Source organism: Myotis myotis, unplaced genomic scaffold (genome assembly GCF_014108235.1).
Source record: "Myotis myotis isolate mMyoMyo1 unplaced genomic scaffold, mMyoMyo1.p scaffold_m19_p_27, whole genome shotgun sequence".
NCBI lineage: Eukaryota > Metazoa > Chordata > Mammalia > Chiroptera > Vespertilionidae > Myotis > Myotis myotis.
In genome coordinates, this window is record NW_023416332.1 from 2,393,741 (window position 1) to 2,420,013 (window position 26,273).

The window sequence follows — 26,273 nt, forward strand, 5'->3', positions numbered from 1 at the left end:
TCAGTGGGGAGGGAGGCGCCCCTCAGCCAGGGGCAGGGCCCGGGTCCCTCGGCTCCAGCGCCCGAGCTCAGGGTCCTGCCTCTGCAGGTCCCCGCGGGCGTCGCAGCGCTGGCCCACGCAGCCGCACTCCTCCACCTGCGTGTAGCTGAAGGCGCGGCGCGATCCGTCCGCGCAGCGCAGAGTCACGTTCCTGGGCGAGGCCCGCAGCTCCTGGCAGCAGCGGCAGCTGTGCTCCAGCGCCTGGGCCTCCAGGGAGTACCTGCGGGTGGCAGGGGGCTCAGCCTGGAGCCACGCACCCCACCACGCACCCCCAGCACCGCCCGCGGGGACACCCTGCTCTCGGAGGCACGCTGGCCGTCGTCCAACAACCACGTGTCAATACTCCCGTGGCTGGCCCAGCCGGCATGGCTCAGTGGCTGAGCATCTGTGATGAACCAGGAGGTCCTGGTTCGATTCCTAGTCAGGGCACGTGCCTGGGTTGCCGGCTCCATCCCCAGTAGGGGGCGTACAGAAGGCAATCAACCAATGATTCTCATCATTGATGTTTCTCTCTCTCTCCCTCTCCCTTCCTCTCTGAAATCAATAAACGTATATTTAAAAAAATACCCCCACGGCTCGTCTCAGGGCTGGGGGGGGGGGGTGCACGGGGGGCTCACCAAGCCACTGAGGGGGACGCTGCGTCTGGTCTCGGTAAACAGGGTCACATGATTCCTAACAGCTAAGGGCCTCGGTCCCAACCCCAGCCCCGAGCCCTCAGCCCACCCAGGACCCCTGCTGGCCCCTGCCCCCTTGGGCCACTTGGGGGAGTAGTCACTGCTTCCCCTTCCTGCCCCCCTCGCCCACCCCTCCCCGTCTGCAAATACGGAGCCCCGGGCAGCCGGCCGCAGCCCCTGGCCTGCCCGGGGGGTGGGGTGGGGGTGGGGGGCTCACATACATGGAGGCGGTGTCCCCGCAGTTGCCCTGGCAGTAGGCGAGGCGCACGGGGCCCGCGGAGCTGCAGCCCTGCAGCCGGATGACCTGGTGCTTGTGCTGGACGGTGCAGGTAGACTCTGGGAGGGGCGGGGCGGGGCGCAGAGGGTCAGGGCTGCCCAGTGCTCCCTGAGCCCCCCCCCTGGCCCCCCCGGAGAAGCCCACTCACGGTTCTGGGGCTTGGGTGGCGGACAGGAGAGGCAGCAGCCGTCCTTGCTCAACTGAGCCTGGTCCTGGGCCAACAAAGTGGGTGCCATCAGTGCCCGGCAGCCCCGGAAATGGGGCCGGGACGCAGGGCCAGGCTCGGACGGGAGTGGACCGCGCCCGGGTGGGAGGGTGGCCTTGCAGCCCTGCGGGGCCGACTGCACTCCCCATCCTGTCGGCGCAGGCCGGGCAGGCGGCGGGCCGGACTCACCGCCGGGCAGCTGAGCGGGGGGCACGCCTTCTTCGTGGTCACCACCACGAGCCCGTCCTGGTGCTGCTCACACTCATGGGTCACACAGCGGTCGCCAGGCTCCGACCAGGTCTCTCCGGGCTGCAGGGCCCCCCAGCTGGTGAGCGATCTCCCCAGGGACCTCCAGCGGAGGGGCCCTGAGTCCGTCTGTCTGTCCCCAGCCTGTGGCGTCCGAAGGTCTCCCTGGCCTCTGCCAGGAGCATGCCTGGCAGGGACGTCTCCCCGGGGACCCCAGTGCCCCGGGATCCCGCCCTCTCAGCCCGAACGGTCCTCACAGGGCCTTCCCCATGGGCGGGGGAGGGGGTGGGGCTGCCCCCTCCCCCCAGGCTCCTAGGAGTGGCTTTGATCCGCCCCCGCCTGTCTGCAGCCCCTGTCTCCCCAGCGGAGGACACCCCAGCAGTCCCGCTGCCACTACTCACGGAGAAGAGGCGGGCGGAGCCGTCGCTGGTGTTCATGACGCAGGCCACTGGCACACACGACCCGCAGCACTGCCCGCTCTGCACCCGGTACTCGGAGCCCTGCGGGGAGGGGGCACGTGCGGCCTGAGCCCCGGGGCAGCGCCGCCAGGGGGCTTGGCATGGGGCCGGCGGCGGGCACTCACCGCTGGGCAGTGGCTGTGGCAGGTCTGGGTCTCACAGCTGATCCTGAACGTGTCCGCCGGGGGCCCGCCGGGCACCTCGCACCTGCAGGTCTCGCACAGGCTGGAGGAGACCACGGCGCCGGGCTGCGGGAGGCAGGGCAGCCGCGTCAGCGAGCTGGTGGCCCTGCCTTCCCGGATATCCCCTCAAGGCTGGTGCCCTGCCCCCCGGGGTGGCCCTCAGGGCCTCGGTCTCAGGGTCAGAGCCCCCAGGCTGAGCCCCGTGGAGGTCACCATCTCCGGCCCGGTGGAGAAACGGGCGGGGCTTGGTCGTGCTCAGCACGGAGCCGGGTGCTGATCTCCGGCGGGTGCTCACCTGGTACAAGGTGCCGTTCACACTGCAGGCCGTCCAGGCTGTTGGGAGGAGAAGCAGCTGCAGCCCCGCCCTGGGTGCCCCGCACCCCTGCCCTCCCCCCGCCCTCCCCCTGCACCCGCCCCCTGCACCCGCCCCCTGGGCCTCCCGGGCGCAGTGCCCACGCTCATCACCAGTGGCCCCTTCTAGCTGTGCCCGAGCGAGGCCCGGCCCCAGGGGGCAGCGCCTGTGCCAGAGCGCCGGGGACAGGCCTGGACGCACGCGGGTCGCAGGCAGTGGGCTGGCTCACTCACCGCATTTCTGGCTGGGGCAGCAGGCCCCCTCCTCGTGGGTCAGGATCTGGCGTGTGCCCTCGGGACAGGCCGGGAGCGCCGGGCAGTAGCTGGTGTTGCAGGCTGCGAGGGCGGAAGGAAGCGCTCAGAGACCTGCGTGTCGTCCCCAGGGGTGCTGACCGCCCAGTGGGTGGGGGTGGGCTCTCCAGGGGGCACTGCCCGCCCCCAGGGTGTGGCTTCCTGGCAGCCTGGGCCGACGAGCCCCACCCTCCCGGGACACCTGCTGGGGTCACCCGATGAGGCCACAGCAGGGGCAGGCACTGCCCGTTCTCCTGGACTGTCCCGTCGGTGCCAGCACTGAGCCCCCATGGCAAGTGGCCAGTCCCGAGCCGGCGCAAGCGACCCTCGGCAGACCTGAGGACAGCGGCCACCCCCACCAGCCCGGGGCTCACCGCAGGTGTATTGGGGACAGCACTGGCCGGCCTGAGGGGACACAGGCACGGGCACAAGTCCAGGCTTGGGGCAGGCGGGGGGCGGCGCGCAGGGCTGTCTCCGGCAGCTCATGGTCCATGTGCCGGCCTCGCAAGTACACTCCTGGCAGTCGGAGCTGATTGTGTGGCCAGGCTGCAGGGGAGACACACATGAGCCCCAACCCCCGCGTCACCTGCCTGTCCCGGAGGCAGCCAGAGGCAGGGGCGCAGGGGGCCTGAGGGAGGGGCTTTACAGTGAGGTAGTGCCTGAGGCCTCTGGGGGCCCCTGGTGCCCAGCTCCTCCTTCACCTCTTAGCAGAGCAGGAGGGGTCCCAGTGAGGATGGGGCTGGCCAGCACCCACACTCCTCCAGGGCCCAGGGCTCCCCGTCCTGCTGGGACACTGTGTCCCCCTTGCTGGCCCTCCCCTGAGCCTCTGGCACTGAGAGGAAGCCCTGCCCCCCAGAGCCCCACACTCACCTCCACAGGCTCCCCGTGGGGCCCCAGGCAGCCTGGAGGGACAGAGATTAAGGTCACTGCTGGGCAGCCACGCCCCCCATCCAGTCTCTGGGGCAGAACCCGCAGACTCACAGCTACAGGAAGCCCCCGGTCCCGCTGAGGGCACACCCCGCCTGCCCCAAGCCCCCCGTGGGGACGTACGAGGGCAGCCCGTGGGCACGCAGACTTCCTTGCTCGCGCTGAAAAGCGTCATGCCCTCCGGACAGAAGCAGCCTTCCGTGACGGGGCCGGCGTTCTGAAGGGCCCTGCAGGGGAGCGGAGGGGTGTTCTGGCTCCTGTGCCCTCCCCCCTGGGGTTCTGGGGGTACGGGAGGGAGGGGCAGGCACATACACGAGGCTGGCGCTGTCGCCCCCGTAGCAGTAGGATGGGTTGGAGGGGCCGCAGGGCTGGTACACCTTGTCGGCGGGGCAGGTGAAGGCTGTGGAGAGAGAAGCCACACCTGAGGCCACGGCTCCAGCCAGGCTCTGGCGGAGAGCGGACACCTGCTGGGGGCCTGCATCCCGGAAGCCGGCCCCTCAGGCCCCACCCCTGCGCCGGAGGCCAGTGTGTTCTGCCCTGGAGTCCACCCTCTTCCTCTTCCTCTTCCTCCTCCTCCTCCAGGAGGCCCCCGGCTATGCTGCCCATGGGCGGCACTCACGGCAGGTGTGGTTGGTCCGGCCGCGCCAGTCGATGCACACGCCGTGGGAGGCGCAGAGCGCGGCGTACAGCTCCAGGCCGGAGCACACCACGTCGGCGTTGGTCATGTGGCAGTGGTCGAAAGCACAGCCCTGGTAGTAAGGCCTCGGGGGGATCACGGCGTGGCACGGCTGGAAGACGCTGCGGCCAAGGACACGCGGTCATGGGGCAGCCCTGCCTCCGGCCGCCAGGCTCAGGCTTCCCCAGGAGACAGCCCGGGAGTGGGGGCGGCTGAGCCCCTCGAGTGCCTGGTGCCCCCAGTTCCTGTGGCCACAGCACGGCCATTTCTTTCTGCAAATCCCCCACTGGGCTCCCCCTCGCCCTGCAAACCTGGGTGATGCCGTATGCACAGGTCCACCGTGAGCTGGCCGCCAGAGCTCAGAGGCGCCCGCCCGCCCTGCCCAGCCCTGCGCCTGGCATGCCAGCAGCAGTAGCACCCGTGGGCGGGCCAAGAGACAGCTCTGCTCTCCAGGGGTGCCCGCCTCCCCGGGAGCCCGCAGGCCCATCTCTCCCCACCAGCACCGACGGTGTGGTCAGCCGAACAGCCCCCCGCCCCCCACAACCCCTCCCAGAATCTCACTCGCTCAGAATCAGCTCGCAGATTGGCGAGGGCGGGCACGGGGCAGGCGAGGTCGTGGGCCGCACCTTAGGGCGTGTCTGGGGAGGCCCGTGGCAGGACGGCTGGTCGGGGTTTGTCACCTTCCAGTACCCGGACATGTCCGAGCAGGAGGTCACCACCGCCCCGCCAGGGAGGCGGCACTCGTCCTTGGGGTCATTGGTGCAGGTGCCTGGGGGAGAGGGCGGGACGGAGTCAGGCAGCCACGCCCACCTTCCCGGGCCAGTGTCCTCAAGCTGCACCAGTGGGTCCCCGACCACCCTGTGTTTCCCTCACCCCGGGAAGCTGGACCCTGGACAGCGCCCAGGAGGAGGGACAGGTGGGGCCTAGGGGGGGTGGTGTCCCCGCAGGCTCAGCGCTCAGGGCGGCTGCACCCTGCCGAGTACCCGGCCCCTCCCAGGGACTCACTGGCAGGGAGCGTCCGCCCAATGGACACTGTCAGCAGCATTTAATGACCAGGGACGCGGCTGGCGTCCCCGGAGCCGGGCAGGGGTGGGGGAGGGGGGCTCACCGCACTGCCCCTCCGTGTTGTTGGCGAACTTGCTGAAGGGCACCTCCACCGAGAAGATGAGGCCCGTGAACATGACCTGGACGCCGATCTCGGGGATGCTCACGTACATCCTGATGCCGACTTGGGAGATGACGATGCCGCCTTTCCGGAAGCCCGGGCTGACCACCTTGTTGTTGAAGATGATCTAGATCCGGCGACACGCAACACGCAACACCCGGAGGGGAACCGGACAGGCCGTCAGCCTCCGCCCCGCCCACCCGAGCGCCCCTGCACCAAATGCACCGGTAAGCCCCGCCCACCCCGTGTGAGGCCCCACCTCATTGGTCATCACCCAGTGCCCCGCCCACCCTGTGCATGGCCCCACCTCATTGGTCATCACCCAGCGCCCCGCCCACCCTGTGCATGGCACCCAGCGCCCCGCCCACCCAAGTGCTGAGCACCAAATGCACCCTGTAAGCCCCGCCCACCCCACGTGTGGCCCCACCTCATTGGTCATCACCCCGCGGACCGGCTTGCGGGTGAGCACGACGCGCTCCTGCCCATACTCCACGATGATGGACTGCGGGCAGGACAGCCCGTCCTCGGAGTCGCAGAAGTAGTTGTCGATGAGCACGCGGAAGTGGCCGTACACGGGCACGATCTGCTGCACCAGCACGTAGGTGCAGTTGTCCAGGAACGTGTAGTAGGTGCCGTCAAAGGTGATGTAGTGGGGGTCGCCCCAGCCGCTGCACACACCTGCGGGCGCCAGCAGGGCGTCAGCGGGGCCAGCGGCCGCCCCGGCCGCGCAGGGCCCTCCCCAAGAACACATCTGCCCCGGGCACCAGCGGGAGCCGCGAGGCCGGGCTCTGAGCCGCCCGGGAGGTGCTGGAGGAGGCCTGAGTGGGGCCTGGGGCAGCTCTGCCCTGGACACCCTGGTGGAGCGGCCCGCCCCGCCACTGCCTACTGTTGGGAAGCCCTTCCCGGTGTCGCACCCGAGTCCCTGCCCGACCGCCCGGCGGTCTCCCTGGCTCACACTGGCATTGGTAGTGCAGGCAGCAGCCATCCTGGTCGGGCACCTTCAGGGCAGGGTAGCCGTTGGCGCAGGTCGGCTCGGGCACATGCGGGCACGGACGCGGCCCCAGGGTGATGACGTTGTTGCCCTCACAGGTGGCCTGGGAGCAGTTAGGCATGGGCCAGGTCTGTCCTTTCTGCGGGAGCAAAGACAGCTGCAGGCGCCCGCCCAGCCGCCCCTCCGCGCCCAGGGAACGGGTGGGGACCGTGCTGTTGGGTCCAGCACTGGCCAGGCCTCCCGCCCCCATCCCACTGAGTGCCGACTGCCGGGCTGGCCAGGAGGGTCCCCGATAAGAGGGTGTGAGGGTTGCCGCCTCCCTCTCCTTCCATTTCTACCCTGTTCCCCACACGTGGGTTTTCCAGGCTCCACTCCTGGTCCTCTGCCCTGACCCCACACACCCTCCCTCACTGTCGGGCCCTGCCCAGAGCACCAGCCACCCGCTCCGGCCCCCTTCTCCCGGCCACAGCCCCGCGCTCAGCTGCAAAGCCCAGTCATCACCCACTGAAGCCAGGGCCCAATTGGAAGGGGGCTGGGGTCCCACACCAGCCCAGAGCCCCCAGGAAAGGCGGGAAGGGTAGGTTACCGTTCTTGGGGGGACAGCATTGGGACAGCCTTGCGTAGTGACAGTCACAGGGGCCGAAGTGGAAGAGCCAGGTGGGAGGGTCGCCGGGGCGGTAGGTGGCATGCTGGTGGGACAGGCGTGGTCCATCTGCCGCACCACATGGCAGTCCAGGCTGCACACGGAATAGTAGCAGTGGCCGGCGAGGTCTGCCTCCTGGTATATGATGGACCCTGCAGACAAAGGGACGGCCGTCAGCGGTGTCGGGGAGGGCAGGGCGGGGCCGACCGCCCACGTGGTCCACCCCAGGGCTGATCTGGTCAGCGGCCTTCCGACCAGATGTCCGTGGATAAAGGCTCGAAGGCGGCCCAGGTGAAGCTGTGATCACAGCGCCTGTTTGTGGGTCACACTGTGGCTGTGTGAGGAAAGGGGACCCGTGACGGGGCAGCACAGCCAGGCAGCCGTCACCTACCTGCGGGGTAGAGCTTGTTGGACACGCTGCAGTAGCACGTCTGGACTGACGGTGCTGCCGAGCTGAGGGCGGTCACCGTAGGAACCATGGAGGAGGGCTCTGTGGTGGGCAGGGACTTGGTAGAAGTCACATAAGGGGTCACGGAAGTCAGAGGGCAGCCTGGTTGGGGCTCACAGCACAGCACGCGGACCTCGTAGTTGAGACACATCTTGAACCTGCCCGTCTGGTCTCGGTTGTGGCACACCAGGCCCACGTCGGGGCTGCACTGCACCACCTGGCCCAGCCGGTCGATGCTGACCTCGGGGTGACTCTCGGCTCGGCACTCCAGGTGGGTGATGTACTCGGGCCGGCGGCAGATCTTCTGTCCACTGTGGATGATGTTGCTGTAGGTTTCCAGGTCTCCTCCGTGGGGCCCCGGGGACGGGAAGTCCACGTCGAACCACTTGGTCCATGTGCACTGTGGCTGGCAGCGGGTGGTCCCCGATGTGGGGTGGGTCGTCTGAGGTGCAGGCACAGGGGTTGTGGTGGTTATGGGAGCTGAGGTGGTGCTGGTTTCCGGCACAGGGGTACTGGTTTCTGGCACAGAGGTGGTGCTGGTTTCCCGCACAGGGGTGCTGGTTTTTGGCACAGAGGTGGTGCTGGTTTCTGGTACGGGGGTGGTGCTGGTTTCTGGCACTGGGGTGGTGCTGGTTTCCGGCACAGATGTGGTGCTGGTTTCCGGCACAGAAGTTGTCCTGGAAGTGGCCATGTGGGAGGTTGTCTCAGTAGGACTGGTGATGCTCACAGTTGGGGTGCTGGGTGTGGTGATTGGTTCGAAGGTAGGGCAGCCTGGTTGGGGCTCACAGCACAGCACGCGGACCTCGTAGTTGAGGCACATCTTGAACCTGCCCGTCTGGTCTCGGTTGTGGCACACCAGGCCCACGTCGGGGCTGCACTGCACCACCTGGCCCAGCCGGTCGATGCTGACCTCGGGGTGACTCTCGGCTCGGCACTCCAGGTGGGTGATGTACTCGGGCCGGCGGCAGATCTTCTGTCCACTGTGGATGATGTTGCTGTAGGTTTCCAGGTCTCCTCCGTGGGGCCCCGGGGACGGGAAGTCCACGTCGAACCACTTGGTCCATGTGCACTGTGGCTGGCAGCGGGTGGTCCCCGATGTGGGGTGGGTCGTCTGAGGTGCAGGCACAGGGGTTGTGGTGGTTATGGGAGCTGAGGTGGTGCTGGTTTCCGGCACAGGGGTACTGGTTTCTGGCACAGAGGTGGTGCTGGTTTCCCGCACAGGGGTGCTGGTTTTTGGCACAGAGGTGGTGCTGGTTTCTGGTACGGGGGTGGTGCTGGTTTCTGGCCCGGGGGTGGTGCTGGTTTCCGGCACAGAAGTGGTGCTGGTTTCCGGCACAGAAGTTGTCCTGGAAGTGGCCATGTGGGAGGTTGTCTCAGTAGGACTGGTGATGCTCACAGTTGGGGTGCTGGGTGTGGTGATTGGTTCGAAGGTAGGGCAGCCTGGTTGGGGCTCACAGCACAGCACGCGGACCTCGTAGTTGAGGCACATCTTGAACCTGCCCGTCTGGTCTCGGTTGTGGCACACCAGGCCCACGTCGGGGCTGCACTGCACCACCTGGCCCAGCCGGTCGATGCTGACCTCGGGGTGACTCTCGGCTCGGCACTCCAGGTGGGTGATGTACTCGGGCCGGCGGCAGATCTTCTGTCCACTGTGGATGATGTTGCTGTAGGTTTCCAGGTCTCCTCCGTGGGGCCCGGGGGACGGGAAGTCCACGTCGAACCACTTGGTCCACGTGCACTGTGGCTGGCAGCTGGTGGTCCCCGATGTGGGGTGGGTCGTCTGAGGTGCAGGCACAGGGGTTGTGGTGGTTATGGGAGCTGAGGTGGTGCTGGTTTCCGGCACAGGGGTACTGGTTTCTGGCACAGAGGTGGTGCTGGTTTCCCGCACAGGGGTGCTGGTTTTTGGCACAGAGGTGGTGCTGGTTTCTGGTACGGGGGTGGTGCTGGTTTCCGGCACGGGGGTGGTGCTGGTTTCCGGCACAGAAGTTGTCCTGGAAGTGGCCATGTGGGAGGTTGTCTCAGTAGGACTGGTGATGCTCACAGTTGGGGTGCTGGGTGTGGTGATTGGTTCGAAGGTAGGGCAGCCTGGTTGGGGCTCACAGCACAGCACGCGGACCTCGTAGTTGAGGCACATCTTGAACCTGCCCGTCTGGTCTCGGTTGTGGCACACCAGGCCCACGTCGGGGCTGCACTGCACCACCTGGCCCAGCCGGTCGATGCTGACCTCGGGGTGACTCTCGGCTCGGCACTCCAGGTGGGTGATGTACTCGGGCCGGCGGCAGATCTTCTGTCCACTGTGGATGATGTTGCTGTAGGTTTCCAGGTCTCCTCCGTGGGGCCCGGGGGACGGGAAGTCCACGTCGAACCACTTGGTCCACGTGCACTGTGGCTGGCAGCGGGTGGTCCCCGATGTGGGGTGGGTCGTCTGAGGTGCAGGCACAGGGGTTGTGGTGGTTATGGGAGCTGAGGTGGTGCTGGTTTCTGGCACGGGGGTGGTGCTGGTTTCTGGCACAGAAGTTGTCCTGGAAGTGGCCATGTGGGAGGTTGTCTCAGTAGGACTGGTGATGCTCACAGTTAGGGTGCTGGGTGTGGTGATTGGTTCGAAGGTAGGGCAGCCTGGTTGGGGCTCACAGCACAGCACGCGGACCTCGTAGTTGAGGCACATCTTGAACCTGCCCGTCTGGTCTCGGTTGTGGCACACCAGGCCCACGTCGGGGCTGCACTGCACCACCTGGCCCAGCCGGTCGATGCTGACCTCGGGGTGGCTCTCGGCTCGGCACTCCAGGTGGGTGATGTACTCGGGCCGGCGGCAGATCTTCTGTCCACTGTGGATGATGTTGCTGTAGGTTTCCAGGTCTCCTCCGTGGGGCCCCGGATACGGGAAGTCCACGTCGAACCATTTGGTCCACGTGCACTGTGGCTGGCAGGGGGTGGTCCCAGGTGGTATGACTGTGTGTGTGCTGAGTATGGTTTTGGTGGCCGGGGGCACATGGATCGAGCTGGCCGTCCAGCGCTGTGTGGAGGTCCAGGGGGGCTGGGTTTTGGCTGTGTCCTGTGGGGTCGAGCGCATGGCCCTCGATGTCCCCGGTGGGGTGGTCCTCTCTGTGCACACGTCCACCCACTCGCAGCACTGGATCCGGATTTGGTAGTTGTAGCAGATGGGGGGCAGCTGGTCCTTGTTGAGGCACAGCAGGCCCACGCTGTCGCTGCAGACCACGGTCTGCCCCAGCTCCGCCAGCGGGGTGTCCGGGAAGCGCTCAGCCCTGCACTGCACCTGGCTGGGCCGCTCGCAGAACGCATACCCTTTGGATCGCAAATTCTGGAACGTGTCAAAATCTCCACTGTTGATCCCAGCCTCGGGGTAGCTGCCGTCCAGCCACTTGGTCCAGCTGCAGTACTTCTGCAGGCAGGAGATGATGCTGGGCTGAGAGGTGGTGGGCACACCCGGGACTTCGGAGGGCCCTGGGGCTGAGGTCGCCACGGAGGCTGTGGTGGAAGCAGTGGTTGAAACTGGCATTGGGCTGGGAGCTGAGCCAGTTGTTTTCACAGGTGAGGTGGTGACTGGGGCAGGTGTGGTGGTGGCTGGGGCAGGGGTAGAGGTGCGAGTGGTGGTGGCTGGGACAGATGTGGTGGTGGCTGGGACAGATGTGGTGGTGGCTGGGGCAGGAGTGGTGGTGCCTGGGGCAGGTGTAGAGGTGCGAGTGGTGGTGGCTGGGGCAGGAGTGGTGGTGGCTGGGGCAGGTGTGGTGGTGGCTGGGGCAGGAGTGGTGGTGGCTGGGACAGGTGTGGTGGTGGCTGGGGCAGGAGTGGTGGTGGCTGGGACAGGTGTGGTGGTGGCTGGGGCAGGAGTGGTGGTGGCTGGGACAGGAGTGGTGGTGGCTGGGGCAGGAGTGGTGGTGGCTGGGACAGGTGTGGTGGTGGCTGGGGCAGGAGTGGTGGTGGCTGGGGCAGGTGTGGTGGTGGCTGGGGCAGGTGAGGTGCTGGCTGGGGCAGGTGTAGAGGTGCGAGTGGTGGTGGCTGGGGCAGGTGAGGTGGTGGCTGGGGCAGGTGAGGTGCTGGCTGGGGCAGGTGAGGTGGTGGCTGGGGCAGGTAAGGTGGTGCCTGGGGCAGGTGTGCAGGTTCTTGGGGCAGGTGTGGTGGTGGTGACAGGGGCTGTCAGCACGGATATGTTGGTTGTGCTGTAGGTGGCAGGGCCCCGGGAGGTGGGGCAGGCCCGGGGGGAGCAGCACAGGACCCTGATCTGGTAGTTGAAGCAGAGCCCTGAGACCTGGTCCCTGTTGTAACAGGTCAGCCCTGCGGTCGGGCTGCACTGCACATGCTGCCCCAGGACCTGGAACGGCACGTCGGGGGCGTGCTCGGCCTGGCACTCCACCGCCCTCGGGGCCTGGCAGACCCGGTACCCGTGGGCACGGAGGTTGTCCAGCGTGTCGAAGTCACCGCTGTCGAGGCCGCGTCCCGGGCGGCTGACGTCCAGCCATGCTGACCACTGGCAGTCCTCCCCACAGGCGGGGCTGGAGGCGACGGAGGCCGTTGAAGGCCGCGGCCTGGGGGTGCTGGCGGGGGCCGGGCTGGTGGCAGGGCTGGGGCGCGGGCCGGGCGGGCCTGTGGAGCTCACGGCTGCGGGAAGGAGGGACAGCAGAGGGCCCAGCGTCAGGGACCAGCACGCACTCGGCCCCCGCCCTGACGCGTCCTTGCCCCTGCCTGTCAGCGGCCTGTCTGTCCACGATGGGCACCCGGTCCCCGAGGCGCGCCGCACGTGCGCGGTGGCGTGCGCAGCACTGAATGAACAGGCAACTGACCTCCATGATGGGAAGCCCGCCCCCAGGCTCGCCCTGAATGGACCCTGGACACGGGGACCCAAAAGCCAGAGTTCTGGGGACTCCTCACTCTTGGGGGGATCTCTGATGAGGCGCTAGGATGCCCCCAGAAGCAGGTGAGGACCACGGTGTGCGGGGAGCGGCGGCTGTGATGGGGCAGGACGGGGGGCATCCTCCTCTTGGCCAGCCTGGGAGCCTGCACTGGCAGCGCTGCCCTGGGCACCAGTCCCCCGGGAGGCCCAGGGAGGCCGACCTCCACACAGGTGACCGCCCTCTGCCCGCTCTAGTCCCTCCTCATCGAGTCTCAGGGCCAGGCTGCCCTGCATGGTCCTGGCACAGCTGCCTACCGCTGGGGGGCGAGGAGGAGGAGGAGGAGGAGGAGGAGGAGGAGGAGGAGGAGGAGGAGGCTGCCTACCGCTGGGGGGCGTAGAGGAGGAGAAGGAGAAGGTGGTGGGGGGGGCGGGGGAGCTGGAGCTGCAGGCGTGGACGGTCCGCTCGATGGTGCCATTGGGCCCACAGCGGGCGGAGATGCAGCCGCCGGTGCCATCCGTCGTGTGGTAGATGACGTCTCCCGGGCGGAAGCGCCGCCCGTCATAGCTGCAGACACAGGCTGTGGGAGCAGAGCCCCAGGCGGGTCAGGGGCTGAGGTGCAGGAGGACCCCAGACCCCGGCCCTGAGGAAGGCCCCCTGCTCACCCTTGGCATCGTAGGCGCACCGCACGCCATTCTCTGTGCAAACGCTGGTGGCAGAGGAAAGAGGTGAGGCTGGGGGGTAGATCGTCCCAGCTGGGGGTGGGGGGGGGGGTGGGGGGGCAGGAGCAGCCCCTTGGGGTGCCCGTGGGAGCCTGGGGTCACCCTCCCAGGGAGGCCCCTCCAATCAATGGCCCGTGAGCCCCACTGACTTCCTCCCCAGGTTGTCTGTCCTGGGTCCCTGGGTGGCCTCAGGCTCCGCCCCCAGCCCCATCCCTTCACCCACTTCCCTTCACCTTCCAGGCCCCTCCCTGCCCTGCAGCAGGAGGCTCTGTGACCCAGGGAAACCCAGGCCACCAGGACCCCTCCCCTTGGGCCCTCTGGGAGGCGGCCTGTGGGGGCCTCGTCCTGAGGGTGGGGGCCGGGGGAATGCTCATGGGGCCACTCACCAGGAGTGGCAGTTCTCGTCCGAGGGCACGACCGCACCTGGCCGGTACGACTTGCCCTGGACTTGGCAGGGTGGCGGTGGGGGCGGGGTCGGGCACGTGGCCACACACTGCATGGCGTCCTCGTCAAAGATGGGAGCCTCCGGCGGGCATTTGGGGTAGCAGCCTGGGGGCCAGGGAGACTGAGTTCCAGTGCACGGCTGCCCGCCGCCTCGCCCCCATGGCCTCAGCGCTGTCCCCAGGCCTGGGCCTTGCCCGCAGCACCACAGGGGGTACCAGGCTGCACCCACAAAGGCATCACGAGGGGTCAGGGAGAGTCCGGCGGTTCAGGGTGCCAGGCCCCCCAGGACAGCCCGCCCCGGCCAGCAGCCCAGCCCACCTTCCAGGCTGTGCGTGTCGTGCAGGCACTGGCCACGGGGGTTCCGGCAGGTCCGCAGGCAGGGCGCCCCACAGGGCTGGTAGTGCCACTCGCACTGGCCCTCGGGGTTGTAGTAGTCGCAGAACAGGGCTGTGGGCAGGGACACGCTCAGCCTGAGCCGGCCTCCCACCAGCCCAGGGGGCAGCGCCCGCAGAGGGACAGCTGGGGCCGCCCGCTGGCCCAGCCGGCACCCTGCACCCCCATTTTGAGCAAGTCCCATCACTGTTCTGGACTTTTCCCTCCCGTGACTCTCGGACGTGGCCTCGGAGGGCGTGGCCTAGACTCCTGTGGCTCAAATGGGCAGTGGGGAGGGTGGCCGCTAGGGCCCCCTGCCTCTCAGAGGCACCCCCTTGGGGTGGGGGACTCGCTCACAGCAGCTCCCCAGCTATGTCGCCCTCTGGACAAACTGTCTGTGCTGGAAAGAGGTGGGGCTGGGGGGCTCTGCTACCTCTCAGTTCCAGAAGATTCTACCACAGCTGCCTCTCTCCATCAGCAACATACACACCCATTTCCCTTCCAGCTCACCCCACCCCTCCCAGGGGTGAGCGCGCAAACTCACGGCAGATGTCCGGGGTGCGCCAGGCCACGCACACGCCCGCGTCGTGGCAGGCCTGGGCGTAGGCGGCCACGGCGGTGCAGAAACACTCGCAGTCGCCCCCCGAGTCACAGGCGCACGCGTCGCTCACGCAGGCCTCGTAGTACGGGGCTGGCTCCACCTGTGGGGGACAGGCCTCAGATTCCGGGGACGCCCCAGGGTGCTGGCGGGTTCAGGCCTGCACTGTGGAGCTCAGGCACAGCAAATGCAGGCTCCCCACCAGGTGGCCCGGCCCCAGCTAGGGGATGCCCCCCCCACCTCCCAGGCGCCCGGAGGGAGGAAGGGCCGCGTACGTGGGCGTGGCAGGCCTGGAAGGTGGCGCTGTTGATGAGGCTGCACTGCCGCTGCGCCCAGGACTTGCGGTAGGGGTTGGCGGTGCAGGGGTCCCGGGGGGCCGGGGCGTCGGGGCAGGTGGGGGAGAATTTCCAGCTGTTGCCGAACTCCAGAGCGTCGCCCACCACGGACTGGCTGCGCGTGGTGAAGTCGTTGACGGCGTTGTCGTCGAAGTTCCCGCACAGCCCGCAGACCCGCCCCTGCAGAGGCAGAGAGTGGGGGCCTCAGGGCAAGCGCAGGGGGAGCCGGAGCCCCTGCCCCGCCCCGGACCCAGGAGAGGAGGGGCGCCTGAGGCTGACGGCCCTCCCCGGGGACAGGGGTGAGGGCTAGATGGTGTCCCCCTAAGACAGGCTCAGGCCCCCGGGTGTGTCCTTGTGTGGAAACACGGTCTGTGCAGGCGGGAGGCAGTGAACATGAGAGCATGCTGGGGGGAGGGGGGAGCGGGACGGGCGTCCTCGGACGAGGGGAGTGAGCAGTCAGACAACGCACAGCGGGGAGGCTTGTGGTCTCGGAGGCACAGGTGGGGTGATGTGGCCACAAGCCCGGAGCCTTCGGAGGGACCAGCCCTGCGACCCCTGCGACCCCTGCTACCCCTGTGACCCCTGGACGGGACCTCTGGCTCCAGACTGGTGCTCTGACTTGTCCCGCAGCCACAGGACCTGCCACCCACAGCTCAGGGTCTCCCACCCCACCTCCCAGGAGGCCAGCCCAGGCCCACACCCGCCTCTCTTCTGTCTGTCTTTCTCCCCCACCCCACACCCCCTGCTTCCCCGTGGGTCTGGGGCAAGGGGGTGGCAGGTGGGCGGAGCCTCACCTTGAACTCGGGGCTGAGTCTGAGGAAGATGCTGGTCTTCTTGTCCCACAGCAGCACCAGGCCGGCCTCGGTGTCCACCACCAGGTAGATGCCCACCTGGCGGATGGAGTAGGGCGCCTCCTGCCCCGGGCCCTTCTCGATCACCTCCACTTGCCCCTCGCTCAGCTTCAGCTCGTAGCTCTGCGCAGGGAGGGGTCACTCAGGGGCTGGCGGGGACCCCAGGCCACCTCCCGGGAGGGTCCACCGGCCCGTGGTGCCATCCTGGCTCGGCCGTGGCGTGGGGCCTCCTCGGGGTTCCTGGAGCCCCCACGGGTGCCCTGGCCCTGCCCGGCGCCCCGCTCACCCCCAGGAAGATCTTGATGGCCTTGGAGCAGGTGGTGCCCGTGGTGCCGCAGGGGACGTTCTCCGTGACCACGCGGAAGGCATCCTGGGCGCTGCCGTTCCCGCCACAGTGGTCCTGCGGGGACAAGGAGGGTCCGCTCACGGCTCACGCGCCGGGGGAGGTGGGGCCAGCCCTCGGGCCAGAGTCTGGGGCCTCTGGGAGGGCGGCCGCCGTACCTGCAGCAGCGTGTACTCGCAGGCCCCGTCAAAGCTGTAGCGCTGCCCGTCGAAGGTGAGGTAGTGGCCGTCGCCGTACACGGCGCAGGTGCCCAGGCAGGGCTGGTCCGTGCACTGCCACTTCCAGCTCTTGCAGGTGCTGGGGGAGGGGCGGGGTGGGGTGGTCAGGCCCCAGGCGGGCTGGCTGGGGGGGCAGCTCCAGCCCGAGGCCTCGCACCCCCTGCCGGCCCCCCCCCACGCCCCGGCCGCACATACCAGGTGTTGCAGCCCACGCGGATGGTCTGGCCGGCGGGGTAGCTGGCCTCGTTGTGCATGCAGGGGCAGGCGTCCGGCGCCACGCAGCCGCCCTCGCCGTCAGCCACCAGCCCCGCGGGGCACACGCAGCCGGGCACGCACTGGGGGCTGTACTGTGGGCGGGGCAGACACACTCAGTGCCCAGGGACCGGGCAGACACTCGTCCCGAGGGCAGAGGGTCCCCCGAGGCCCGCACACTTCCAGCGGTCTCCTCCTGGGACCAGCCTGGGCGGGGGTCTCCACAGGGGGCCCCCAGGGCCCAGCAGGTGTGGGGTCACTGTGGTCCCGGGCGTGGGGGTCACGGTCACTCACACAGTCCATGTCCAGGGTGTGGCAGCTCTTCTGGCAGCCGGCGCCCGCGGCCCCCGGCGTGGCGTTGCGGCAGTCCACGTACACCATGGGGGGGGCACAGACTGCGCGGGAGGGAGGGGCGCTCAGAGGACCCGCCCACAGCGCCCCCACCCGTAATTCCCTCCAACCTAGGCTGTGCTGTGCGCATGTGTGGATATGTGTTTGTGCCCGCGTGTGTGTGTGTGTGCCCCCTGACACCCCACTCTGAGCCCCGAGGGCTGGTGGCCCCGACGCTGACCGGTACCCACCCGCAGGCGTGCGGGGTGTTTAACCCTGAAGTTTCACGGGAAGATAACCAAGGTCCTGTCCCCCCTCCCCCCTCTCCCTCCTCCCCCCTCTCCCTCCTGCCTCCTCTCCCTCCTGCCCCCTCTCCCTCTCCCCTCTCCCTTCTCCCTCCTCCCCTCTCCCCCTCCTGCCCCTCTCCCTCCCCCCTCCCCCCTCTCCCTCCCCCCCTCTCCCTCCTTCCCTCACCTGGGTCGGGGGTGTTGCCTCCGATGCAGGTCAGTGTGCCCTGCGTGCAGGTGCTGAGAGGAGAGGGCGGTCAGGGGTCCGCCCCGCCCCTCCTGCCCCTCCCCCGCCCTCCTGCCCACCCCCTCTCCTCCTGCCCCCTCCTACCCTGCAGGGCCCTTACCAGACAGCCCCCTGCTCGTGCAGAGACTCCCCGTTGGGGATCACCGCGTCCCCGTGGTAGCAGGGACAGCTGGCGGCCGGCACACACTTGCCCGCGTCGTCCAGGAAGGTGCCGTCGGGGCAGGTGCAGCCGTCCACGGGCACGAAGCTGATGGCGCAGGTGGGGTCCTCGCGGCTCAGGGCGCGGCAGGTGGGCTGGCAGGTGCTGACGTGGTAGCGGTAGGTCATGGACGGCGGGCAGGTGTCCACGGGCGCTGCTGCAGGTGCCAGGGCGGGGGGGGGCACTCAGCACGCCGCCCGCCGCCCCAGGCCCCGCTCCCGGCCCCACCGGGCCGCCCTCCTGCGCCGGGACCCACGGAGCCCGACTCCAGCCCCAGCCCGGGCGCCACCGCCCACTCACCGCAGACGCCGGCCCTCCAGCCGCCCAGCAGCACGCCCCGCGCGGCGCAGGCGCGGACGTAGGCGGACAGCGCGGCGCACAGGCAGTCCTCGCTCTTCTCGCAGTTGCACGTGTCGAACAGGCAGTTCTGGGCGCGGAGCGTGGGGCGTCAGGGACCCGGCCCGCACCCCGGAGCCTGCCCCGCACCCCGCCTGCTCCCGGACCGCCCCCCTCCCCCCAGCAGAACTGCAGAGACCTGGGCCCGTCCCTGTGACCACGCCCAGCCCTGCTGGCGGCCGGGACTCTGGGGCAGGTTCCCAGCGTGGGGCGCAGCCCGCAGGGGGGCAATTAGCCGTTAAAGGGGGAAGTTCCAGAATGAGTTATTCAGTGAGCTTTTTGCATTTCTTCTGGTCCTAGGGGCCTCATATATAGAATATAAATAGATATTGTGACATATTTGTTCTCTATTATATGTTTCGAAACTTTGCTGTTTTTCCTATCCCTCCATATTATTATTATTTTTTAACAGTTTCTTAGTGATTTCTTCCCCAGGACTCCCACTGTCCTTCCGTTCTTTGATGTTTCTCCTTCGTGGACGCCATGTTCTCGGGAAGCTGGTTTGGGCCCAGTTCATGGCCTTTCGGGCTTCCTCCACGTGAGCAGGGGTTCGCTTTTTGAATAGTAAGAATTATATGTCGGGGGGCGGGGCATCGGGGTTTTAGAGACGCCTGGGTGGGCGTGGCCAAGAAAAGGTGGGGACCACTGGGCTAGAGCATCCGGGCGCCCCGCCCCATCCTCTGCCGCGGGGGGCGGAGCAGGGCTGGAGGCTCCCGACACCCGGGAGACCGGAGACCGTGTGCGCGACTGACTGACTGAATGGGGACTGGTCGGCCCAGACCCCGCTGCACTGCCCGGGACCACCCCGGGCGGCGGGCGGGCGGCTCACCGAGTAGTGGGGGCCGGGGCTCACGGCGGCGTGGCACGGAGCGAAGGGGCCCTGCGGGTCGGTCAGCAGCGAGCACCAATGCTGAGCGTACTTCTCTGTGGGCAGAGGAGGGAGGGGGTCGCGGGCAGCCGGGGCGCCAGGCTTCTACCCGAATTCCCGCCGTGCTGGGCGAGCGCCCCCGGACTCCCGGGCGCCCCCCTGCCTGGGTCCGCAGCCCCGGCGCTTGTTCCTTTTCTCCGGGGCGCACGCTCATCCACCTTCACCGCCAAACGCCCCTGCCCCCAGCCCCGTGGGCAGCCGGAGCGCCCCTGCCCCCCCCTGCCCCCCCCAGCCTCGTGGGCAGCCGGAGCCCCCCTGCCCCCCCCCGTGGGCAGCCGGAGCGCCCCTGCACCTTCGCCCCCGTGGGCAGCCGGAGCGCCCCTGCACCACGCCCCCATGGGCAGCCGGAGCGCCCCTGCACCCCCCCCCCCCCCCGTGGGCAGCCGGAGCGCCCCTGCACCACGCCCCCGTGGGCAGCCGGAGCGCGGCCGGAGCCGGCGGGCGCGGGTGCGAGCACGTACCGTTCTCCACGCTCAGGGCGCAGGGGTCCTCCAAGCTGTTCCTGACGTTGGGGCAGGCGGCCTGGGTCTTCCAGGTGTTGGCGAAGGCGGCGGCCGTGCCCTCCACCACGCCGCTCAGGGCGCGGAAGTCGTCCGCCTGGTTCTGGTTGAAGTTCCCGCAGAGGCCTGGGAGGGAGGGGGGGCGGGCGCGTGAGACGGGAACAGCCGAGGGGCGGGGCGGCCCGGGGGCACCGGCGGGCAGGCGGGCGGGCGGGCGGCGCTCTTACCGCAGGTCTGGCCGCGGAGCGCGGGCGCCGCCCTCAGGAACACCTGCATGGTGGGCACCAGCTGCACCTCCACCTGCAGCCCCAGGTGCGTCTGCGCCACGATGAAGAAGGTGGACGGTCTGAAGAGCGTGACGGCGGCTGCGGACATAGGGCCGGGCTCAGGGGGGTCCCGGGGCGGGGCTCAGGGGGTCCCGGGGCCGGGGCGGGGCGGGGCCTCACCTGCCGAGATGGGCAGCTGGGTGACGAGCTGGTTCACTAGCACCTCCCCGCTGGCCTTGACCTCCACGACCTGGGAGCAGCGGGCGCGTTTGCAATTGGGGGGGGGGGCTCTGCGGGGCCCCAGCCGCCCCCCGAGGCTGTGAAATGTGCCTGAGGCCTCTGGCCCGACCGGAGCTGATGCCCCGTGTCCCCCGGGCCGTGCTCACCCCAAGTTTTCTACAGGGACCGAGGAGGCGCTTTTGTAATCACATAAAACCCGAGGTGCTTTTATCCACAGAGAAGCCACCACCCTTCGTGGGTGGTTGGAGCAGCCACCCCACCGCGCTGCCCTCGGGGATGGACGCAGTGGCCGGGGCGGGAGGTCCTGGGGCCAGGCCAGGCGCTCGCTGCCCATGCCAGGGCCAGGGCGGGGGCAGTGTCCCCCCCATGAGGCCCGCCCCTCCCCGGCCGGGCTCTGCACTCACCGTCTGCCCCCCGTCCAGGCTCAGCGTCAGGCTCCGCAGGCAGGTCTCGCTGTCCGTCAGGCCGCACCTGCGCAGCTCGGCCAGCACGGTGAAGGCGCTGCTGTTGCAGGGCTGCGGACACCAGACACCGGGCCTCAGGCTCTGCCCCGCCGCCTCCCCTTCCCGCCCACGCCGAACCCCAGGACGCCCAGGGCCCAGGGGGTGGCCCCACAGCCGACAGCAGTCCCGCGAGGACCCGCCGCACCTTGGCCAGCACGTAGCTGCAGTCCCCGTGCACCGTGTATGGCCTCTCGTCGAAGGTGGAGAAGTGGGCACCTCCCAGCACCGCGCAAGTGCCGGGGCACGGAAGCTCCCGGCAGCTCCACCGGCCCCCGGAGCAGGTGCTGAGGCAGAGACAGGCCTTGGGTGCCGCCCCGCGTTCTCCCCAGCCCCCCGACCCCCCGCAGACCGCCGAGTGGGAGAGGACGGAATGTCGGGCAGCAGCCCCAGGAGGGGCCATCGCAGGGCGGGGGGTGGGGGGGCCACATGGGGGGAGGGACGGGGTCCTACCAGTTGGTGCAGTCTGTGGAGTAGGTGGCTCCCGGGGCGTAGGTGGCCCCGTTGTGCACACAGGGACACTGGGACACAGGGATGCAGCCGGTCTGGCCGATGTCATCGAGCACCGTCCCTGGGGAAGCGGGCAGGCTGTGTGGCAGGTGCGAGGTGGGGGGGAGGCTTGTCCACGCGTGAGCGTGTGGAGGGGGTGGGCCCTCTGCTCTGGTGGCCCTGTGCCTCGGCCCCTCCGTCCCAGGGCTCAGCGGCCACGGCCGGGTCGGGGCCTTCCGGCAGCGGGATGCAGGAGGCACCGTGTGGTCCTGGGGGAGGGGAGTGCGGGGGAGGGGGGCTCACCCTCGGGGCAGAAGCAGCCAGCCACGCAGTGGTCCTCGCAGAGCTGGGAGTGCTCCAGGTTGGAGCAGGTGTCGGTGCAGGGCGAGCCGCACTCCCGGTACTGCATGTTGTGGGGGCAGGTCTGGGCTGCGGGGAGGAGGCGGGCCTCGTCACACCCCGCCCAGCGCGGGGCCCAAGGCAGGGCAGGGGTGGGGGGCGGGGGGGGGGGCGGGCAGGGCAGCGTGACACTCACGGCAGAGGCCGGGGCCCCGCCAGTCCAGGGGCCGCCCGCCGGCGTGGGCGCACTGGCGGGAGTACTCGGCCAGCGTGGGGCAGGCGCAGCTGGCCAGGTCGGCGTGCTCGCACAGGCACAGGTCCTGCCAGCAGGCGCGCACGTAGCTGCCGGCGTCCACCAGGGCGTTGCAGCCCAGGAACCGCTCGCCCAGCAGCAGCTCCTCGCAGAGGCCCTGGGGCAGAGCGGGCATCTGAGTCCGGGCTCGGGGCCTGGGTCCCCGGTCCCTCACCCCAGCCAGTGACCCCGGCCCGGCCCAGCCCAGCCACCGGGGCTCACCGAACTGATGGAGCAGTTCCCCGGGGGCTCAGGGGCGGGGTCCTGGCACTGCTCCGTGGGGCCGTCCAGCTTCTGCAGGTTCCCAAACTCCACGGCGCTCAGCTTGGTGCCTGCGGGAAGCACAGGGCTGGCTGTGCAGGCCCTGGGGCCCCTCCCGTCCCACGCCCGAGGGAACCCGGCCATGCCCGCCGCCCCGTCCACACTGCTACATGGACATGCGGGCTGTGAAGATGACACCCGGCACAGGCTGAGGCGGGCACGCAGCCCAGAGGGCGGGAGCGTGGCCCTGAGCGCCTGCCGGCCCTCGGAGCCCGGCCCGCCTGCGCTGGAGCTCCCTGGCCAGGGCCCCCGGACACTGGGCAGGCTCGGTCCCCCAGGGCTGAGAACCCCTGATGGGTGGGCTCCCAGGGCCTGGCCGAGGGGGCCTGGGGCACTGCTGGGTGGCAAAGCCTCGGGACGCAGAGCAGTGACAGAGCCTAATGTCAGGTGAGGGTGTGTGTTCAGGGTCTGCCACAGCCCTGAGCAACCTCACTGAGAAAGAGCCGGCAGCTAGGATCACATGGGCGTGCTGAGAGCATGCCTTGGGCTGGGATCACATGCGTGTGCGTGTGTGTATGCGTGTTTGCTGGGATCGTGTGGGTGTGTGCAGGTGCGTCCATGCACATGCCTGTGCATAGCTGTGTGCAGGTCTGCACGCATGTGTGAGTGTACATGCGTATGGGCGCAGGTGCACAAAGGTGGACCTGGGCCCTGGCGGCACCCTGCAGGGAGCGGAGTGGCGGGCGCGGGGCGCGGGGCGCGGGGTGCGGGGCGCGGGGCGCGGGCTCACCGTGGGAGAAGAACTCGTCGAAGGCGGGGACGCCGTTGAAGTCCCCGCAGAGCCCGCAGGTCTGGTTGGCGTACTTGGTGTCCAGCTCGAGCTGAGGGAGAGGCCGCGTCAGGCCGGGCCCACCAGGGCGTCCGGCAGGAGGCGCCGCGAGGGTGGAGCCTGGCACCCCAGGGAGGGACTCAGGCCGCTCAGAGGGCACCTGGGCTAGGGGACCCGCCCGCGCGCCCCACGGAGCCACGGACCCAGCGGCGTCCAGTTCTGGAGGCGACGCCCCAGCCCCGGCCCCCGCCTGCCCACCCAGCTTCACCCGAGGCCACCCGCCCGCCCTCCCCGCGCCACCGCGGGGCCTGCGGTCCCCCGACTCACCAGGAGGCTGCCGTCCTGGTTCCACATGAAGACCAGGCCCAGCCGGGCCACCACCTTCAGGTAGCTGGCGCTGTGCTCCACCAGCACCCCCGACTGGCTGAAGGGCAGCTGGGTCCTGCGGGGAGAGGGGCCGAAGTGGACAGGGTGGCGGGGGCTGGACCCTGGCAGGGAGGGTCCTCCGGCCTTGGCTGTGACAAGTTCCCTGAGCCACGGATGGGGCAGCGGGTGGGACAGGGACACTCCCAGGAGCAGCCCAGAGCCCACGTCCCCCCCAGGACCGCCCCGGGGCCCAGACTCACGGGCGGCCGTTGACCAGGACGGAGCCAGGGCTCAGCTGCAGGACCAGGCCGCGGAGCTTCATGGTGACGCTGAGCGGGGCGCCGGCGGGGGCGTCGGGGCTGCGGCGTAGCTGGACGTTGAAGTCCTCGTAGGCGGCCCCGCAGTGCGCCGAGAAGACGTAGTTGCAGCGGCCGGGGAAGCGGAACACGTCGCCGTCGAAGGTCTTGTAGTGGAAGTCGCCCCACGTGCTGCAGACCCGCCCGTTGTGCGCCGGGTTCAGGGCTGTGGGGAGCGCAGCCGTGCTGATGGCCCCCTCCGCCGGCACCTGCCCGAGCCCGGGCGCCTGGGGGGTCCTGCCAGCACCCGGGGGCCCTTTTCCAACACTTAGTGTCCACCCAGGAAGCGGGGCCCCGGCCTGAGGGAGGAGGACCCCCGACCACAGCCCCCAGCCTTGCGGGGCCACTCACCGCGCACCACGGGGGCGGTCCTCAGAGGCGGGAGGATGGTCACCCCGCGCAGGGCGTCGCCTGCGGGGACAGGGCAGGTGACACACAGCCCCTCCCGCTCCTCTGCCCACACAGCGGGGGGATGGGGGGGTTGGGGGGTCTGCCCGCGTCTTGTGGCTCCCACAGCAGCTGGCTCTGCTTCCTCAGGCCTTCGCCCAGCCACCTGCTGGCGGTGCTCACCCAGACGAGGCCGGGAGGCTCCTTACGCCCAGAATCTCAAAACGCCCAAAGGGGCCCAGCGCTGGAGCGGGCCCCATGGTGCCGAGGTCGGGGCAGGGAGCCCCTGGGAACCCCTGAGAGCCCCTGGGAGATGCCCCTCGCCTCCCCCCGCGCCAGGGCCGGGAGGGCAGCAGGCCGAGCTCTGGGCCCTGCACAGGCAGCGTGGACACAGACCCACCCCGAGAGGCGCCCGCCAGCCCCTGCCTGCATGTGGGTGTCCCCAGCCAAGCCCTGGCCCCGCGGTGGGGCCGGCTGGCAGGCACCCAGGGTGGGTGGCCCCTCGGGTCCCGGGACGGGTGGGGCGGCCCTGAGAGGAGGGGGAGACTCACCGCCGGGCCCCTGGGGGGCAGGAGGGGGGTGCGGGTGCTCCGAGCTGGGTGCAGAGCTGAACTGGGCCCCGCCTGTGGGGAGAGGAGGACTGGCCTGAGCCGGGCGGGCGAGAGGCGTGCGGTGCTGGAGGGAGGGCCGTCTGCGGGGCTCTGGGCCGGCCGCCTGGGCCCTCCAGGAGCACCCCTCAGCTGAGTCCACCAGCTGGGGGTCCCCCAGCCAGACCTGGGATCTCCAGGGCATCTACTCGCTACTCCCTCATTCACAGTGCGTGTCCACACGGCAGACACCGTGCCCAGCAGCGCCCGGGGCGCGGCCTCTGAGGGGCCCGTCAGTAAACCCAGGGTCCCGAAAGCTGGTCAGGAGGCACCGGGCTCCCCAGGAAAACGGGGCAGGTTAGGGGCCGAAAGTGGGGAGGAGCTGACCCTACAGGGGGTGCCAGCCACGGAGCGGGGGGCACAGCTGGCCAGGCCGGGGGGCCCAGGGACGGTGGTGTCAGCCCCGAGGCCGCCCGAGTACCGGAGGCTGATTTTTGGGGTCCTCAGAGGCAGCCCAGATGGCAGGAGGGGCGCCAGCCCACCCCCGGGGCCCGAGGGGGAGGGGGCCGAGAGCTGTGAGCACAGGGAACCGGAGGGCGAGTCGTGTGGGTCAGGGCTGCCCACCGACAGGGCGGCGGGTGGGCAAGGGCCGAGACCCAGGCCTGCAGCCCGAGCGCCCACCAGCCCCGGGAGCTGGACACGGCGGGCGGCTGAGGCGGAGGCCGAGTTCCCGGAGCTGCTGGCGGGCACCCTCAGCTGGTCCGGAGCAGGACAGGGCTCCTGGGCCACCGCTCCCGCCGGGACCAGGGCCACCATGGACAGGGCAGCCCCAGGAGAGCCTCACCTGTGTGCTGGGCGCAGGCCAGGGCGAGGGCGAGGGCCAGGGCCCAGAGCCGCGCGGGCTCCCCGAGGCCGACACCCATGTCGAGAGGTGGGAGAAGTGGCCGCCTCTGGGGAGGGCTGCAGGCAGGAGGCTTTGTACCCGGGCTGAGGCCACGTGACTCCACCGGGCGGGCGGGGCTCGGCCGCGGCCCCCCTCGCCCAGGTAAACAGTGGGCACTGGCTGTGGGCTGGCCGGCGGCCGGAACCAGGCAGAGATGAGCGTGTGTGCCAGGGGGGTGGGAGGGTGAGGGGGGTGGGGGGCTGGCTTCCTGAGGGCACCCCCAGTCCTAGCTCAGGCATCCTGCTGCTGGGCCCCCGCCCTGGGGATCGCTCTGACCCGTGCTCATGCAGCCAGAGGCCACGGGTCTCCTCACCAGGCCAGCCTTGCGCTCCCTGGAGAGGGGACTGGGGGGCTGCTCCCAGGGCAGGCCCTTCTTCCCCACCCCCCACCTGCGCAGCCCATCCTACTGCCGCCGGCTCCCTGCTGTGCTTCAGCTCCTCGCCCCGGCAGACAGTGGGCAGTGGGCAGCTGGATTCACAGTGGCCTGTAGCTGTGAGAACAGGGGTGTCTGTGCCCAGCTGTGTGGCAATGCCACCTGGCCAGGCACCGTCCCCCAGGTCTCAGCCCTGGTGGCTCCGGCAGAAACGGCACCAGAGTGTGTGGACCCCCAGCCCCAGGCCACAGCGTGTGGACACCCGGCCCCCCCGGAGGAGGGGAGGCAGCTCAGGGAGTGGGGGCGGCTGGGCTGGGGTCTGGGACCCGAGGGGCTCAGAGCTGCTCTGAGAACCTGCAGCCACGCTCAGGACCTCCCCAGGCTCCCGGTCACCTGGTGCTCAGCGTCCGAGCCCTGGCTCAGCCCTGGCGCCTGGGAGAGAGAACTCACTCCTCACCCGTCGCAGGCGCCTGGGGGACGATGAGCGAGCGAGTGGGTTGGTGAGGGATCGCACAGGAGAGGGGGTGCCGGCAGGATGGGGGGCGTGGGACCCGACGTCCTCACCCTGCAGCACAGGCGGGAACCCGGCCCGGCCTCGGAGCC

General features: G+C 69.7%; 1 protein-coding gene across 1 annotated transcript; it reads right to left on the bottom strand.

The window, feature by feature from the left end:
• MUC5AC (mucin 5AC, oligomeric mucus/gel-forming) lies at positions 1 to 25,277 on the bottom strand. Its single transcript, XM_036295549.1, has 50 exons — positions 25,199 to 25,277; positions 24,319 to 24,390; positions 23,732 to 23,791; positions 23,285 to 23,546; positions 22,986 to 23,100; positions 22,620 to 22,710; positions 21,791 to 21,900; positions 21,473 to 21,686; positions 21,241 to 21,366; positions 20,902 to 21,019; positions 20,597 to 20,735; positions 20,353 to 20,463; positions 19,889 to 19,958; positions 19,670 to 19,807; positions 19,404 to 19,568; positions 18,844 to 18,938; positions 17,919 to 18,045; positions 17,520 to 17,775; positions 17,360 to 17,412; positions 16,850 to 16,950; positions 16,499 to 16,650; positions 16,244 to 16,382; positions 16,029 to 16,142; positions 15,686 to 15,865; positions 14,832 to 15,071; positions 14,503 to 14,659; positions 13,905 to 14,033; positions 13,529 to 13,691; positions 13,086 to 13,129; positions 12,806 to 13,000; positions 11,753 to 12,190; positions 7,517 to 11,251; positions 7,069 to 7,277; positions 6,447 to 6,621; positions 5,919 to 6,169; positions 5,435 to 5,618; positions 4,888 to 5,095; positions 4,270 to 4,448; positions 3,963 to 4,050; positions 3,774 to 3,877; positions 3,594 to 3,625; positions 3,098 to 3,269; positions 2,667 to 2,768; positions 2,377 to 2,414; positions 2,025 to 2,147; positions 1,843 to 1,941; positions 1,385 to 1,504; positions 1,139 to 1,202; positions 935 to 1,049; positions 1 to 259 (listed from the first exon to the last, which is right to left on the bottom strand). The coding sequence occupies exons 1-50, from the start codon at positions 25,275 to 25,277 to the stop codon at positions 1 to 3; spliced, it is 10,710 nt and encodes a 3,569-aa protein (XP_036151442.1).
• Positions 25,278 to 26,273: the final 996 nt, after the last annotated feature.